Genomic DNA, 16,369 nt, shown 5'->3' with positions numbered 1-16,369 from the left:
CACAAGGTTTTGTTGTTATTGTGAGTGTACACAAATAAAAGTAGACCCTTTATAGTTTCTAATGATGTCTTACACTTATCTGTATGCCCCGAAATGACGGAGTATTTTAAGTTGATTCTGCTTTTATGAGGGAAAAATCCAGCAGGACGTGCCGGCGCATCCATCGACCCCTGAGGGTTAAAAACCCTTACCTGTGAGTGTAAGAAACCGTTCCCTGTGTCCTCCTTCCCCTCCTCTCCTGAAGTTTGTTACACTGGTGCCGAAACCCGGGATTGAACTGAAGAAAGTACACCTCATGGAGTCCTCCCCACTTGCTGAAATCCTCAAGTCCCCCGCCGGCCTGCACCACTCCCACCAACAGGCCCTGCTTGAGCTTCATCAGGACCAAGATCGCCGCTTCCATGAGATCCTCAGATCCGGAGCCTCCTCAGCCAAGAGAAAGCCCCGGCCGCGACCCCGGACAACAGTAGCCCCATTCCCCCACCCTCGCTCATGAAAATGTTGCAGATGGACGCTTCAGACAGAGGGCTAGGGGCGGTGGTCTCGCAGGTGGTGGAGGGGGAGGAGTGCCCAGTGCTGTACCGTTGAAAAGGAATGTCTTGCCATCAAGTGGGTGGTCCTCACTCTCCGGTACTACATGTTGGGGCAGGCCTTCACTCTCTGCTCATATCACGCCCCACTCCAGAGGCTCTACCGCATGAAAGATTCCTACACGCAGATCACCCGTTGGTATCTGGCTCTTCTACCGTTTAAGTTCAAGGTGGTCCACAGACCGGGAGCGCAGATGGCTGTCACCAACTTCCTGTCCAGAAATGGGGGGGGAGTGGTAGACAGGCTGGATGTCTCCCCGGCCTGAGTCGGGCGGTGCGGATATGTGGCAGCAGGGGCATGGTCGAGCATCCGTCTGGAGAGAGAGAAAGCGGTAAGGGTGCATACACCTGAGCCAGATTATGATTAACACCTGTTTCCAATTGCAGTGAGCTTGGGGAGAGCGGTATGTAAGGGACCACGCCACCAGCAAGAGGTGAGAGAGTCTGGGTCCACTGACTTATTGTAAAGCTGACGTGTTATTGTGAAGCTGTAAATGCTGGAGTTTATTCATTAAAACCTTACCTGTGAGTGGAAGAAACCAGTTCCCTGTGTCCTCCTTCCCCTCCTTTCCTGAAGTTTGTTACAAACATGGTTGGCAGTGATTGAATTATGCTGGCTATTACTTTGAATCATAATTCCGATGTAATGTCTGTAACGTGTCAAAAACATGAATAACCAATATTCCTGGAAACATAATAAACAAGTTGATAAAAAAAAAAAAAATCTGACTTTCTATAGCTTGGCATTATTTAAAATTTCACAACTTAGTCCCTATGTTGATATAATATTTTAGAAATTTTTAGAGGTTTAGAGGTTTAGAAATGATTATTTATATAATTTCTTATTATTTTGCCTGTTTATTAGGTGTTTCTAGTTACAAATCTAAAAGGGAAATGGAAAGTGCACACAGCTGTTATGCTCGGGTCTCATGAGGTTAAAGTACTGTTAACATGGATCAAACTCCAGCCACGGGAATTTGTCTGTAACGCATAACTACAAGTTCAGCCATGACAACCCTCAGGATAAATGTAAGGTGTCATAATGTGACAATAGATCTGCACAATAAGACATGCAAGCAGATTGAAGCAGAATTAGACAAGTTAAATTAAATGTCGATTGGCCAACTGATAACATGTCAAAGGAACTATCAGCTTGGGCCTAAGAGTATCTGACCCTGGCTTACAGAATTCATGTTAAAAGAACCTATCAGCTTGCCCCATATAGAGTTTCATGACTGAACTTAGAATAATTTCATCCTTCTAGAAATGTAGAGGTCCTGAATTTTACAGCTCAAATCACATGTTTTTGTTGGAGAGAATTTACTGTATGTAAGTGCTTTAACTTCACATTTAAACTTCACATTTGTGATTTTAAACCGTTTGGTACACTTGCCCCATAGACTTTCATTGTAAGTGCATTACTGTAAACACATTTTTCCTTTGTTTTTTACAGACTGAGGGACAAGTCTGAATAATTTCCTGTGGTGCTGAAAGATGCTGTGAACATTCATTTAACATGTAGCAGAACCAAATGTGTTTTTTTATTAATGCATTCAGAGCATGTATTGACTGTACAGGCAGTGAAAGTGGTTCAAAGACCATTGCCTCTGGATCGTAAATCCACCTGGACAGGTACTGGCTTTGTGAAAGTTCCAGAGGGGGAAACATTGAGATTCAACATTCACAATTTCCCTCGGTCTATGGAATACAATTTCATGATCCGCTATGAACCACTGGTAATGTAAACACACATAAACATGATATTCAACTTACAGAATAACTTAGCTGCTACATCTTATAGGTGTCATATATGGACATACACACTTAAAAAAGCACTTTTATACATTGTTGTAGTTGCCAGATGAATGGGAGCAGGTTGTGGTGACTGTAGAGCGGCCCAGGACTGGTTACCCATCAGCTCACTGTACGTCTACATACAATGATGAACAGACTGTTTCACTGCACCCTGGATCCAGGTGAGGCTATTTGCAATCCAATAGTTCGGAGAAGTGATGCGGAGAATAAAGTGTTTTAAATGTACTTTTAGCACAGGCCACCTGAATCCACCTTTTGCCAATCCCATACAAAAGTAAATAAAAATGTCCTCAAACATTGAAGTGTATTAATATTACCATGAACTGCATAGGCCCAACAATATGCAACATTGTTAACATGGCATAAGCTAAATAGGAAATGTACAATTTTGGTTTATAAATGTCTATTGAATTTCAATGGTTTCTTGCTCTTGGCAGCCAATGATTCACTGCAAAACACATATTTTGGGAGCCTTTATTTAATGTAGTTTTGATTGTATTTTATTTACCTTGCATAGATGTGTTCATGATTTTTAGGACGAATTCATGTCACAACTGGTACATGTTGGCATTTGCATTTAGCATTGTTTTTTCCCCTGCTGTTCCACATTAGATTTTAATTATTGTAATCAGATAACAGTTACTGACTTTCAATTAATTACTTTTAAGGATATTACTTGTGTTACACATATTTCTAAAATAATATTATTTATGTATTATACATCTAAAAAATCAATTCATATGTTCAAATGTACAAATATTTAGGCATGTTTGTATTTCAGCTTAAAGGGTTAGTTCACCTAAAAATGAAAATTTTCTCATCATTTACTCACCCTTATGCCATCCCATGTGTGTATGACTTTCTTTCTTCATCAGAACACATTTGAAGAAAAACAGAAAAATATCTTAGCTCAGTAGGTCCTTAAAATGCAAGTGGATGGGGATAGGATACAACCTTTGAAGCTCCAAAAAGAACAGACAGTCAGCATAAATGTCATCTGTGACTCCACTGGTTAAATTAATGTCTTCTAAAGTGAAACGCTCGCTTTTGCTGCAAAAAAGATACATTTTTAAGTACTTTTTAACAATAAACCATCGGTTCTGGTCAGCAGCCCTATGCGCATTCACGAGAGGGCGGAGATCACGTGGTCTCGTGTGACGTATTCGCGTTGACATGTTATAGATCTAATCTCACGTTTTTCTCTCGGTTGAGACATCCAGGATGAGTACACAAATGCCCCATTATGAGTAAACAAACACATAAAACCAACAAAGCTCTACTCAGTTATAAACAACACAGCTCTTCCAAGTGTGTCAAACATGCGTCTGTTCTCACGTGAACATGCCAACGTGATTACGTCACACTCGTACTGCTGCTGATCGGAAGCAATGATTTATAGTTAAAAAGTACTTAAATATTGATATTTTTCTCACCAAAAGAGAACATTTGCTTTAGAAGACATTAATTTAACCGGTGGAGTCATATGGATGAGGTTTATGCTGACTGTATGTTCTTTTTGGAGCTTCAAATGTCATATCACATCCACTTGCATTTTAAGGACCTACTGAGATAAGATATTTTTTCTATTTTTCTTCAGATGTGTTCTGATGAAGAAATAAAGTAATACACATCTGGAACGGCATGAGGGTGAGTAAATGATGAGAGAATTTTCATTTTTGGGTGAACTAACCCTTTAAGGCTTAGCGACAATGAACAAGGAAATATAGATGTTTTGAATTGTGGTGGTGGCGTAGTGGCCTAAAGCACTGAACTGGTAAGCAAAAGGTTGTTGGTTCAATCCCCACAGCCACCACCATTGTGTCCTTGAGCAAGGCACTTAACTCCAGGTTGCTCCAGGGGGATTGTCCCTGTAATAAGGGCACTGTAAGTTGCTTTGGATAAAAGCATCTGCCAAATGCATAAATGTAAATGTAAATTGAGCAGAAAAACATTTCTGTGAAAAGTGTTTTAGAAAGTAAGTTAAAAGGAAAGTGATTACTTTTCCAATGAAATAATTAACAAAGTAATCTAATTACAACTGAAAAGAGAAGTAATTTGTAGTGGATTACTTTTTTGAGTAACTTACCCAACACTGGTCACAATCCACCCATTCAGAACTACTGGCATTGAGTGTGTAGTTATGTGTAGTGTGTTTTTATTTCTCTGATTGTGTGTGTTTGTGTGTGCTTCAGATATGTGGTTCTTCCTGGTCCAGTGTGTTTGGAGAAGGGTCAGAACTACACAGTGAAAATAAGCTTCCCGCTGTATTCATCATACAGCTATCACTCCTCTCCACACACACTCATCGATTCAGTAAGTACAGATAAACCTTTCCTAATCCTTAACCCTAACCAAATAAAAATATCTAGAATAAATAAAATCACTTACTGTATGAATCAATTTGTCTTTGAGGACGTCCCCACAGGGAAATTTTGCTAAATGTAGCTTCTAATATATTTCATTTTTTTATTTTAATTAAACATTTGTGGCGATATCCCTAATGCTAAAATAAAACCTTTGGTATTTAAAGATTAAAATACAACATTGTTAAGACCCTTTGTGAAGCTATTTGAATGTCTGTTTGTAAGATGTATTTTTCAAGTTTTGACATCCTTGTGAGGACATTTTTGGAAATTTCAGCCCGATGAGGAGATCAAAACCAGTTCACATATACAAATATCCACACACTCACTAATAAACAAAGCAAATCCAAAATCAATCTTACTTCTCACAGCAATATTCAGACCAAATGACTTGACCCTTGACCTCTGTAGATCGTGCTGATGCCCGAGTTGCAGGATCTGGACCTGTTTTCAGGAGGACCACAGCAGTATGAGGACTGGGAGATGTTCCAGAAGTATCGATGTATGGAGCGCAGCCAGAATGTCATTAAAATCCCCATGACAGATATTTGCAGAGATTACATCTTCAGTGTGTCTGCACTAATGCACAATGGAGCTCTGGGTGAGATGCTCAATAAGACCAGAAATGTGAATTTTGAACATAAATAGGGTAAATTTTATGTTTTAAAATCACATGAAGCAATAAACAAGATAAGATTAATAAAGACACTTGACCTTCAGGTGTCACTTGAGTATGGCCTGTCCTTACAAATATTGTTTGACCTCTGTTTTTGTCTTAAATTTTTTACCTTCCCTAATTTAAATTTGTCTCTCAATCATTTATATTGTCATGAGTGCAGAGTGCAGGTGCGACCTGCATGGCTCTCTGAGCTCAGTCTGTGACTCTAGCGGTGGACGGTGCCAGTGTCGACCCAACGTTTCAGGCAGAAATTGTGACACCTGTGCCCCTGCAACCTACCTGTTCGGATCCTCAGGATGTAGACGTGAGTGTAAACTCTACAGATTTACACTGTGTACCGTGTACAAATCTAAATTGCAAACAGTGTGAATAGTGTGTTAATCATTTTCATTACATACTACATACTGTTTTACATACTATTTATGAAAAATAGTAGATAGTATACAGTATTTTCTGCACTCTATGTAGAAATCAGTACGCTATTGTTTCATTCGGAACATTTAGAAATGACACATGCTCAAAGAACATTTGAAAATATATCCATCAGCATAAAATGACAATAGCACTTTGTCTTTCTGATCTCTTACTCATCAGCATGTGAATGTCACCCACTGGGCTCTCAGAACGCTTTCTGCCACCACAGCACGGGACAGTGTTTGTGTGTACCAGGGGCATATGGGCGCCAGTGTGCAAATTGTAGACCCAGCCACTGGGGCTTCCCTCAGTGCCAGCCATGCTTCTGTAATGGACATAGTGACCAGTGCCATCAACGTACGGGCAAGTGTTTGGACTGCAGGGGCCACACCATCGGGCATCACTGTGAGAGGTGAGAGTACATGTCAAATGAGTTCACACTATATTTTTAAGTCTCTGAGTGTAGTATTGTTCAGTGGATTCAGTGTAGCTCCGCCTCTGGGCTTAGTGGGCTTCTTGATGCAGCTCCGCCTCTGGGCACAGTTGGTACTGTGGTTTAGCTCTGCCTCTGGGCTAAGTGGGCCCTGTTATGAAGCTCTGCATCTGGGCTCATGGCTCCCTGTGGCGAGCTCCAACCAATTAACGTATCCTAGCAGTATGTCATGAAATCTTTACAGCTGCTTTTGGATTTAAACACTTAAAACTCTTACTAAAAGGTTGTATTTGTTAACATTGGTTAACTACATTTTTGTAATATAATGTTGTGTATGTTAATATTAGTAAAGGTAATGAACAATTGTATTTCTATTAATTAACTTTAACCAAGATTAGTAAATAATGTAAACAATTATTGTCCACTGTTAGGTCATGATACCTAAAGCATTTACTAATGTTAACAAATAGAACCTTAATGTAAAGTGTTACCCCATTAATTAATTAGTGGCAAATTCCTCTGTGAAATACATTATAATACTGTACATAGTGAACTACATTAATGATTTCACATCCATGTAATGATTCCACATCTATATTTCTTAAAAATGTAACATGCCTTACTTTACCTACTGTGAAATACATTACAATTCTGTGCATAGTGAAGTACATTAATGCTTTCACATCCATGTAATGATTCCACATCCATATTTCTTAAAAATGTAACATGCCTTACTTTCCCAGTAGGTACTATGGCTCAGCTTCTGTTGCTGCACAATGCTAATTTTAATTAATGAGCTTTAAATTTAATTTAAATAGCTCATTTATAAGGGTTAATTAGCTTTACATAATGACAACGCTTCCTGAAACAACACATTTCCTGAAACTCTTCTCCAGGTGTGCGAGTGGTTATCATGGCAATCCATTGCTGGGCTCCAGTGAGCAATGTCGCCCCTGTATGTGTCCTGATGGCCCAGGAAGTGGCAGGCAGTTTGCTGAGAACTGTTACCAAAATCAATACTCCCTTCAAACGGTCTGCTTTTGCAGCCGAGGTTATAAAGGATCCAGGTGTGAGGAATGTGCCCCCGGTTACTACGGTAACCCTCAGGTGCCAGGTGGGCGATGCCATCCATGCCAATGTAATGGCAACATTAACATGCAAGACCCGGAGTCCTGTGATGCCCGCACTGGCGTCTGTCTCAAATGCCTGTTTCACACAGATGGCAATGCATGCCAGTTTTGTATTTATGGTTATTATGGAGATGCCCATACACAGAACTGCAGAAGTGAGTATGCATTGCACATGGGTAGTTGGCATGAAATACTTTTGGAAAGTTGTCATGTGGTGTAGTACACTCCATCTTAAACAATTTTAAACTGCATTTTGATTATTTTTCAATATTATTATTATTACAGTTTTATAATAGTTACTATTATAATAATGATTATCATAATCATAAATATCATATATCTTTTGTGAACTCATTATTTAAGAGACGTGGAATATTTGTGCTTCTAAAAAGGCCATTTTCACACCTCAGGACCATTTAAAATGTACATAGCCCCTTAGAGGACAAGGAGATAATTTATTTGTTGGGTTCCCTTGCAAAGTAGCAATAGCTTTGTCCATCCTTTGAAAACCATGATACATGTACCACAAATTAACCATGGTGTTACTATAGTAAAACTGTATTTTTTGGAACAATGGTTATTATTTTTATTACTGTAGTTTTGTTTTTTCCTGTATTATTACTGCTGTTTTACCACGAATATCATGGGTAAAATATGTTTACTGTAGTCAAATCATGGTAAATTTTGTGGTTATGGTTTTACTACAAAAACCATAGTTGAACTAACATTACTGTAATAAAGCCATGGTCAGTTTTCGTAAGGGATGGATATAGCAAGGGAACCAAAATATTATATGGGAACGCAAACTATTGTGAGTGAATGCTAAACTTTTTGCAAGGGAACGTAAACTATTGCGAGGGAACACAAACTATTGCGAGAGAACGTATACTGTTGCTAGGAAATGCAAAACTTATTGCGAGGGAAAGTAAACTATTGCTTGGGAATGCAAACTATTGCGAGGGAATGAGGGAGAAAGTATTATGAGAATACGTAAACTATTGTGAGGGAACACAAACTATTGCGAGGGAATGTAAACTGTTCAGAGGAAATGCAAACTATTGCGAGGGAATGTAAACTATTACAAGGGAACTTAAACTAATACGAGGGAATGCAAACTATTGCGAGGGAATGCAAAACTGTTGTGAGGAAATGCAAACTATTGTGAGGGAACGTAAACTATTGTGAGGAAATGTAATCTATTGCGAGGGAACACAAACTATTGCGAGAGATTGTAAACTGCGATGAAGTGCAAAACTTGTTGTGAGGGAATATAAACTATAGAGCGCAACAGTCTGGTTCCGGAAGTAAAATTCCCATTCATTTATCCCATAGAGGAATTGATTTTAAATTATAACTTATAAACCTTTAACCCTCTGGGGTCTGAGGGTGTTTTGGGCTCTGGAGAAGTTTTGTCATGCCTTGACATTTGTGCATTTTTCAGTTGCTTAAAAACATATTAATGGCTAAAGTCTGATAACACTGTATTCAGCACAAAGTGGGCTACAATAATATGCGAGCAACATGTATGTACATGTTTGTATTTTTGAGAAAATAACATTTATGCGTGGTTTTTGAAAAAACAAATAAGATGAATAAGATGAATAAATCACTGAATAAGACCATATAACACATACTAAACATTTGTTCATAAGAATTTTGAGAACTGGATCTTGTAGCCTAGAGTTTTTGCTACAAAATGATGTGACAACCATCCTGATCACTCATTCATACAAAACAATATAGTCATTTAACTTTTGTAAGACACTTTTAGTGTTAGAAAGGCCATATGTGAGGAGGCGTGGATGATAATGAATATTGGTGTGATTCACACCTGAGGAGACAAAGACCCCTCCCCTGAGAGAGAATGAATGTGAGGAGACTTAATGACTGAATGTATTGTTTGTAGCTTATTCACAAAATCAAGTTTAAGTTAAAAGAAGTAATCTGACTATACATTTTCTTTACATAAAGACTTTACTTAAAAACTTTAGACCTACACTACCATTTAAAAGTTTTAGATCTGTAAGATTTTTTTAATGTTTTTAAAAGAAGTCTCTTCTGCTCACCAAGGCTGCATTTATTTGATCCAAAATAGAGCAAAAACAGTGATACTGTGAAATATTTTTACAATTTAATATAACTTTTCTATATGACTATATTGTAAAATGCAATTTATTCCTGTGATCAAAGCTGAATTTTCAGCATCATTACTGCGGTCTTCAGTGTCACATGATCCTTCAGTAATCATTCTAAAATCATGCTGATTTTCTAATATGGGCATATTTACAGCACATTTTACACATTTACACCCGGACAGATATTTGCAAGCACAAGCTTTGTTGATGATAATGAGGCAGCATAAACACTAGTTAAAATATAATCTAAACATTCATATTATTTTTATATCATATTACATATCATATTGATATCATACAGCATACAATTTAAATACCTGCTTTAGCCGAAACAACATTTAATGTAACTAAAACTTGCCTATTAGGACATATTTCTAATGTCAATACTCTGTATCCGGGCTAGCAAGTCTGGAAATAGTCCAACTAGTAAAATATGTACATGTTTATATAAAATAGCATGTCAACTAATGTACGTAAAACTAAATGATTTACTCATCCGAACTTGTATCCTCGGCTGGATCAACTTGCTCTTCAAAATGCAAACATTCCTCGTCGGATTCCCGCTCTTCTTCTGAGGAAAATGTGAACTCTTCGTCAATATCTAGGAGCTTCCTTACCTGTGTAGGTGTGCCATCTTCCAAATGTGCAGAAAAGTGCATGAACTTGATGTTTTTTAAGGCATTGTTGGGAGCGTTTACCATTTGCATTGATCACCTCAGCACATTACTGTATGAATAGCGCGCTCTGCCTTGAGATCTGTGCATGTGTTTCATGCATAATAAAGCACGTGAGTGTTTATCAAATAGTCCCAGTCCTATTTTTTCTTAATTTTGTGTTCAGGGTGTATGTGCCATCCAGTGGGCAGTGTTAGGCAAAGCTGTACTGATGGTCTATGTGACTGTGACCGGATTAGTGGGCAATGCCCATGTCTGCCTGGCGTTGAGGGTCAACAGTGTGACCTCTGCGTCCCTGACACATGGAACATCAATAGTGGAAAAGGATGCCAACCCTGTCAGTGCCACCCTGAACACTCCTATAGTTCTTCCTGTGACCTGGTATGATCACACACAGATAAGGCCCTGTTTACACCTGGTATTGAGTTATTAACATGTGAATTACATGTGTTAATTATAAATGTTATTATTAGAGCTGTCAAAATGAATGCAATTACGCATGCATTCATTAAAAATGTTTAACGTTTAACATCCCCATACCATGATTTTTGTGCCACCATGCTTCACTGTCTTCACAGTGTACTGTGGCTTGAATTCAGTTCCCGTGAGTCGCCTGACGTACTGTCGATGACCACTAGACCAGAAAAGAACAGTTTTACTCTCATCAGTCCACAGAATGTTACGCCATTTCTCTTTGGGCCAATCGACGTGTTCCTTGGCAAATTTTAACCGATTCTGCACAAATGCGGTTTTTTCAACAATGGTGCTTTACGGGGGCTTCTTGCTGATAGCTTGGCTTCGATCAAACGTCTTCTGACTGTAACAGTACTTACTGGTAATTTTAGATCATCTTTGATCTTTCTGGAGGTGATGATTGGCTCATATCTTTGCCATTCTTACTATTCTTCAATCCGTTTTAACAGTAGATGTTCATTTTCTTCTTGCATGTTTTGGGTTTTTGTTGCCATTTTAAAGCATTTGAGATCATTTTAGCTGAGCATCCTATAATTTGCTGCACTTTATATGTTTTCCCCTCTCCAATCAACTTTTGAATCAAATTACGTTGTTCCTCCGAACAATGTCTGGAACGGCCCATTTTACTTAGCAATTCAGAAGGAAATATATTTTATAACAATGTGTGAAACATTTGCTTCTCTTCTTCCTTAATAAAGGACAATTAATGAATACCTGTTTTTTCACAGAATGAATGAATTCTCTAATTAAACTCCACACTGCTATTATTTTGAACACGCCCCTTTCAATGAATGAGTCAATTATTCAGGACAAGCAGCATGCATGTCATGACAGTTGGGTCTGTTGTTTTTCTATTACACTACTACATCTACAAATAAATTATTTGCAATGCAGAAATATCACTACTACTAATAACAGTGGTTCAGCAGGTTACTGATGTTGTACTGCTATTTCTTTTAACAACTGTATCATTACGTGGTCAGTGCCAGTGCTAAAACAGAACAAAACGTTGTTCGGAATGGTATACTACCATATTACTCTTACTATTTCTGACATACTGTACATAGTTTCGATCTTCTATTGGTCACACATCTTCTCATCTTCCAGATTTGCATGTCAGAGTTCACCAAACTTGAAATTTTGCTTTACTTTGGTAAACATTTAATGTTACTTGAATTGGTGCTATTTTAATGCATTTCTATCTTTATAAAAGGCTTTGTTGTAAAAAAAAATTTTTTTTTCTTTCCTAAGAAGGATCTAACTCTATTTTCACAGGAAAAGGAGTATATATAGAGTCAAATTTCAGCACTTTCATAATCTGCTATTAATAGCTATTAACTCCAAAAAGTCATGCAATTAATTGTGATTAAATATTTGAATTGGCTGACAGCACTTTTTATTATGTGTTAATACTACATGTAAACAGGGCCTAAATTGATCAATAACCAGTTGACAAAATCAGTCCTAAATCAGTTCTTGTCAAACTGAACACTGTTTTCCATGTGTGTCCGATTATCTAAGCTGTCAGGTCAGTGTTCCTGTAAACCTGGTTTTGGAGGCAGGACATGTGAGGAGTGCAGAGAGCTGTTCTGGGGTGATCCTGAGGTCAAATGTCACGGTGAGTGTAGAGCACATGAACTTCACACAAATAAACACATGTAAAACTAACTCACTCTCACAAGGTAATGTCACAGACATTTATTTTTACATCTTAAAATGTTGCTCTGGTAATGTTTTAAACTTGTTTCGGAAGATTCAATGAAGCCTTGGTTATCCTTGGACCTTGTTTCTGAGAAATCTCGAATATCTTTGGATGCTTTTGACAGTTGTGGCTTTTTATGTGATTACAGTGTAGAGTAAAAATGTGTATATATCTAACCTTAGGTAGTACACTTCTGCAATTCATTTAGCCTAAACCTGTGTTGGGAAAGCTACTTTGAAACTGTAGTTTGCCAAGCTACTCAAATGTTAAAGTAGTTAAACTTGTAAGGATTACCCTGGCGATCACCAGGGGTCGCTATGTATGTTTATTGTTTACTTGTGACTTTCGTTTGATTATGGGTTTTGTAGTTCTTTTCCATGTCATTGTTAATTGGTTCTTGTGTTTATTACTCCCAGGTGTGTCTTGTTAACCCTATTAGTCCTTGTGTATTTAATCCCTGTGTTCCCCTGTGTTCTTTGTCAGTTCTTTTCCATTCATGGCTGTAGTGGTTTGTTCCATTCTCATGTTTTTGGTTTCTTGTATTTATTTTCTGAGTTTAAATTAAAAGCCTGAGTTTAGATCCAGTCCCACTCTTCTCTCGTTCCTGCAATCATTATAAAAATACAGTCAAGCGGAGGCTGGACGCCATGCAAGGAGCAGACGTGTGAGCGACGAGCTCTGCGCACTTTGCTGAATTTTCGATTATTTTCATATTATAATCTGGTGAAATTTGTTACACCCAGTTACACATTTGCCCTTTGTTACAAAACATGGCAAAGAAGTCAAAATCCTCGGGCTCGGGAGACATTAAAAGACACTTACGTGTTCAGGATGAGAGCCCCGACAGGCCTACAGACCAGGGACTCGATTTGGATGGCGCGGCGAGAGAGGAGATCCAGCGTCAGTTGTCCAACATGTCAGTGATGTTGACGAAGATTTTTGCTGACTTGGAGGATCTCGCTGTAATACGTCGATCGATCACGGCGATGGAAATAAAATTCTCTGAGTTAGGTACAAGAGTGACTGATGTTGAAAAACGAATCGATTTTCTGGAATCTTCGGAGAGAGAATTAACCGCTAATCCACCCGCGACCAAAGCTGATCTGGAACATCTCCTTGAAAAGCTTGAAGATCTTGAAAATAGAAACCGCAGGAATAACGTACGAATTGTTGGAATTCCTGAGCTTGAGGAGGGCAGAGATATGGTGAAATTCCTAGACACGTTTTTCCCGAGTCTACTCGACATAACAGGCCACAAGCTGGAAATTGAGCGAGCTCACGGAGTCCCGTCTCACAGATCTGCTGAGGGAGACAGGCCCAGATCGATTCTGGCCAGATTTCTGAGATCATCCGATAAAGATCTTGTGTTGCGCCAGGCGAGGAGCAAAGGGAAGCTTTCTTGGAAGAACAATAATATTTTCTTGTTCTCGGACTTTGCGAGTTCGACAAGAGAGAAATGCGATCGGTTCAAGGAATGTAAGAAACTCTGAAAATCTGAACGGTTTTATATCAGCTGGAATTTGTCTTGTGGAAGATCACACCTTTAAAACAGTTCTGTGAATGAATCTACACGTTCTTAGTGTTCATTCTTCCTATTGACTGGGTTTATTTTACAAAGTATTTTCTGTTATGTAATTTTGCCTCACAAATTTGTGAGGCAGAATTGAGCAATCTGATGGCAAAGTTGTCGTGGGGACTCGTGGGCGTTCATAGACCTTTTGAGTTTAGAGGGATTGTCGCTGGTTGGCGCTGTCGTGCGCGGGGTTAATGCGCACATTTTTCTTTTTTCTGTTTGTTTTGTTCGGGGGTTGATTGTTTCACTATTGGGGAATGTGGTCTATATAATTTTGTTTTTGACACAATTTATTTTTTTTACTATATCAAAATGTCAAATATTAATATGAGTGTACTATCTCTCTCCACATGGAATGTGAATGGGTTGGGGCACCCCATAAAAGAAGGAAGGTTATTACTTTTCTTAAACGTAAGAAATATGATATAGTGTTTCTTCAAGAAACACATCTTTCCCCGCAGGAAGCTGAAAAATTTGGGAAGATATGGGGTGGACATGTTTTCTTTAGTGTTGGCTCAAGTAAGAGCAGGGGGGGTCATTATATTGGTAAATAAACATCTACAATTTCAAATGTCTCAAACAGAGCAAAGATAAATTAGGAAGAGTAATTATTGTTTTAGCTGAAATTCAAGGGCAAATGTTGATTTTGGCTAATATTTACGCACCTAATGCTGATGATCAGGGCTTTTTTATAGATCTTGAAGGGATGTTGCAAACCGTTGGCACCCCTCATGATATAATATTGGGAGGAGACTTTAATCTTTTGATGGACTCAGTGCTTGATCATAGTGAAGCAAAAGTGTGTAAGCCCCCTAGAACAACATTGATGCTTCACAGGATGTGTAAAAATTTTGGTCTTACAGACATTTGGAGACTTTTGAACCCATCTGGTAGGGACTATACATTTTTTCATCAGTCCACAAGATTTATTCTAGAATAGATTTTTTTTAAATATCCAAATCCCTTATTTCATCTGTTGTTGATTGCTCAATTGGAAATATCTTAGTCTCAGATCACGCCCTGGTGAGTTTAGCGGTGATGCCACATATAGAGAAAAATAAATCTTATAGTTGGCGCCTTAATGTATCCCTTTTGCAAAATCCTGATTTCCAACAAATGTTAAAGACTGAAATCAGTGTTTATATGGAGACCAACTGGTCCTCGGTATCCTCTGTGGGCGTGGCTTGGGAGGCACTTAAGGCGGTTCTTAGGGGTCGGATCATACAGTATGCCTCATTCATCAAAAAATACAAAGCACGAGAACTTGTGGAGTTGGAAGGAAATATTAAAAGTGCAGAAGCAGAGCTGAAGTGCCGTATGTCATCTGATGGCCTCAGAGAACTGACTCATTTGAAATACAGATATAATACTATTCTCTCACAGAAAGTGGAGTTTTGGTTATTCAGGGCAAGACAGTCATACTTTGAGTCAGGTGATAAAGCAGGAAAACTTTTGGCTAGATATATAAAGCAGAGAGAGTCTTTTTCTATCATTCCCTCAGTGAAATCTGCTTGTGGTGAAATATTTACCTCGGCTATTGATATTAATAATGCTTTTAAAGAGTTCTATCTTGATCTCTATAGGTCCACGTCTTTGTCTACTGATGAAGATATTAGGAACTTTGTGGAACAATTAGATCTCCCTAAACTGACGAATGAGCAAAAAAACTCTCTTGATTCTGAGATAAACTTGGAGGAGCTTGATGAGGTAATTAAGTCCCTGCCTACAGGCAAGGCTCCAGGGCCTGATGGCTTTGCCGCTGAGTTTTTCAAATCTTATGCTACAGAACTGGCGCCACTTTTGTTAGAAGTTTATACTGATTCATTAAAGAATGGAAAGCTTCCGCCAACCATAACACAAGCCCGGATCAGTCTGATTCTAAAAAATGATAAAGATCCAAGCGAGTGTAAAAGTTACCGCCCAATTTCGCTGATCCAGTTAGATGTAAAAATTTTGTCCAAAATTCTGGCTAATCGATTAAGTAAAGTTATGACATCTCTTATACATATAGATCAGGTGGGGTTTATTCGAGGCCGTAGTTCTTCTGATAATATTAGGCGTTTCATCAATATCATGTGGTCAGTAGCAAATGAACAATCTCCGGTTGCTGCCATCTCTCTTGATGCCGAAAAGGCGTTTGATATGGTAGAATGGGATTATCTTTTCTAGATTTTGGAAAGGTATGGGTTCGGGAATACATTTATTGGTTGGATTAAGTTACTTTATAGACACCCTGTAGCAGCGGTACAAACAAATGGGTTAATTTCAGATTATTTTACTCTGGATAGGGGCACCCGGCAGGGTTGCCCTCTTTCCCCATTATTGTTCTGTCTTGCCCTGGAACCATTAGCTGCCGCGATAAGAAAGGAGGATGATTTTCCAGGGGT

At 38.6% G+C, this 16,369-nt stretch overlaps 1 protein-coding gene across 6 annotated transcripts in view; it reads left to right on the top strand.

Moving 5' to 3' along the window:
- The window catches only part of LOC127434877 (laminin subunit beta-1-like), a 102,977-nt gene that overhangs the window by 53,367 nt on the left and 33,241 nt on the right, over positions 1–16,369 (top strand). For all 6 annotated transcript variants that reach the window (XM_051687918.1, XM_051687915.1, XM_051687914.1 and 3 more), the window contains exons 14-22: positions 2,168–2,326; positions 2,445–2,566; positions 4,598–4,718; positions 5,180–5,369; positions 5,608–5,751; positions 6,042–6,273; positions 7,191–7,579; positions 10,400–10,614; positions 12,229–12,325. In XM_051687918.1, the coding sequence (XP_051543878.1) occupies positions 2,168–2,326; positions 2,445–2,566; positions 4,598–4,718; positions 5,180–5,369; positions 5,608–5,751; positions 6,042–6,273; positions 7,191–7,579; positions 10,400–10,614; positions 12,229–12,325 (1,669 nt within the window). The remainder of the gene's footprint in view (positions 1–2,167; positions 2,327–2,444; positions 2,567–4,597; positions 4,719–5,179; positions 5,370–5,607; positions 5,752–6,041; positions 6,274–7,190; positions 7,580–10,399; positions 10,615–12,228; positions 12,326–16,369) is intronic.

The sequence above is a fragment of the Myxocyprinus asiaticus genome, chromosome 45 (genome assembly GCF_019703515.2).
Source record: "Myxocyprinus asiaticus isolate MX2 ecotype Aquarium Trade chromosome 45, UBuf_Myxa_2, whole genome shotgun sequence".
NCBI lineage: Eukaryota > Metazoa > Chordata > Actinopteri > Cypriniformes > Catostomidae > Myxocyprinus > Myxocyprinus asiaticus.
This window is presented reverse-complemented; position numbering and strand designations above follow the sequence as displayed.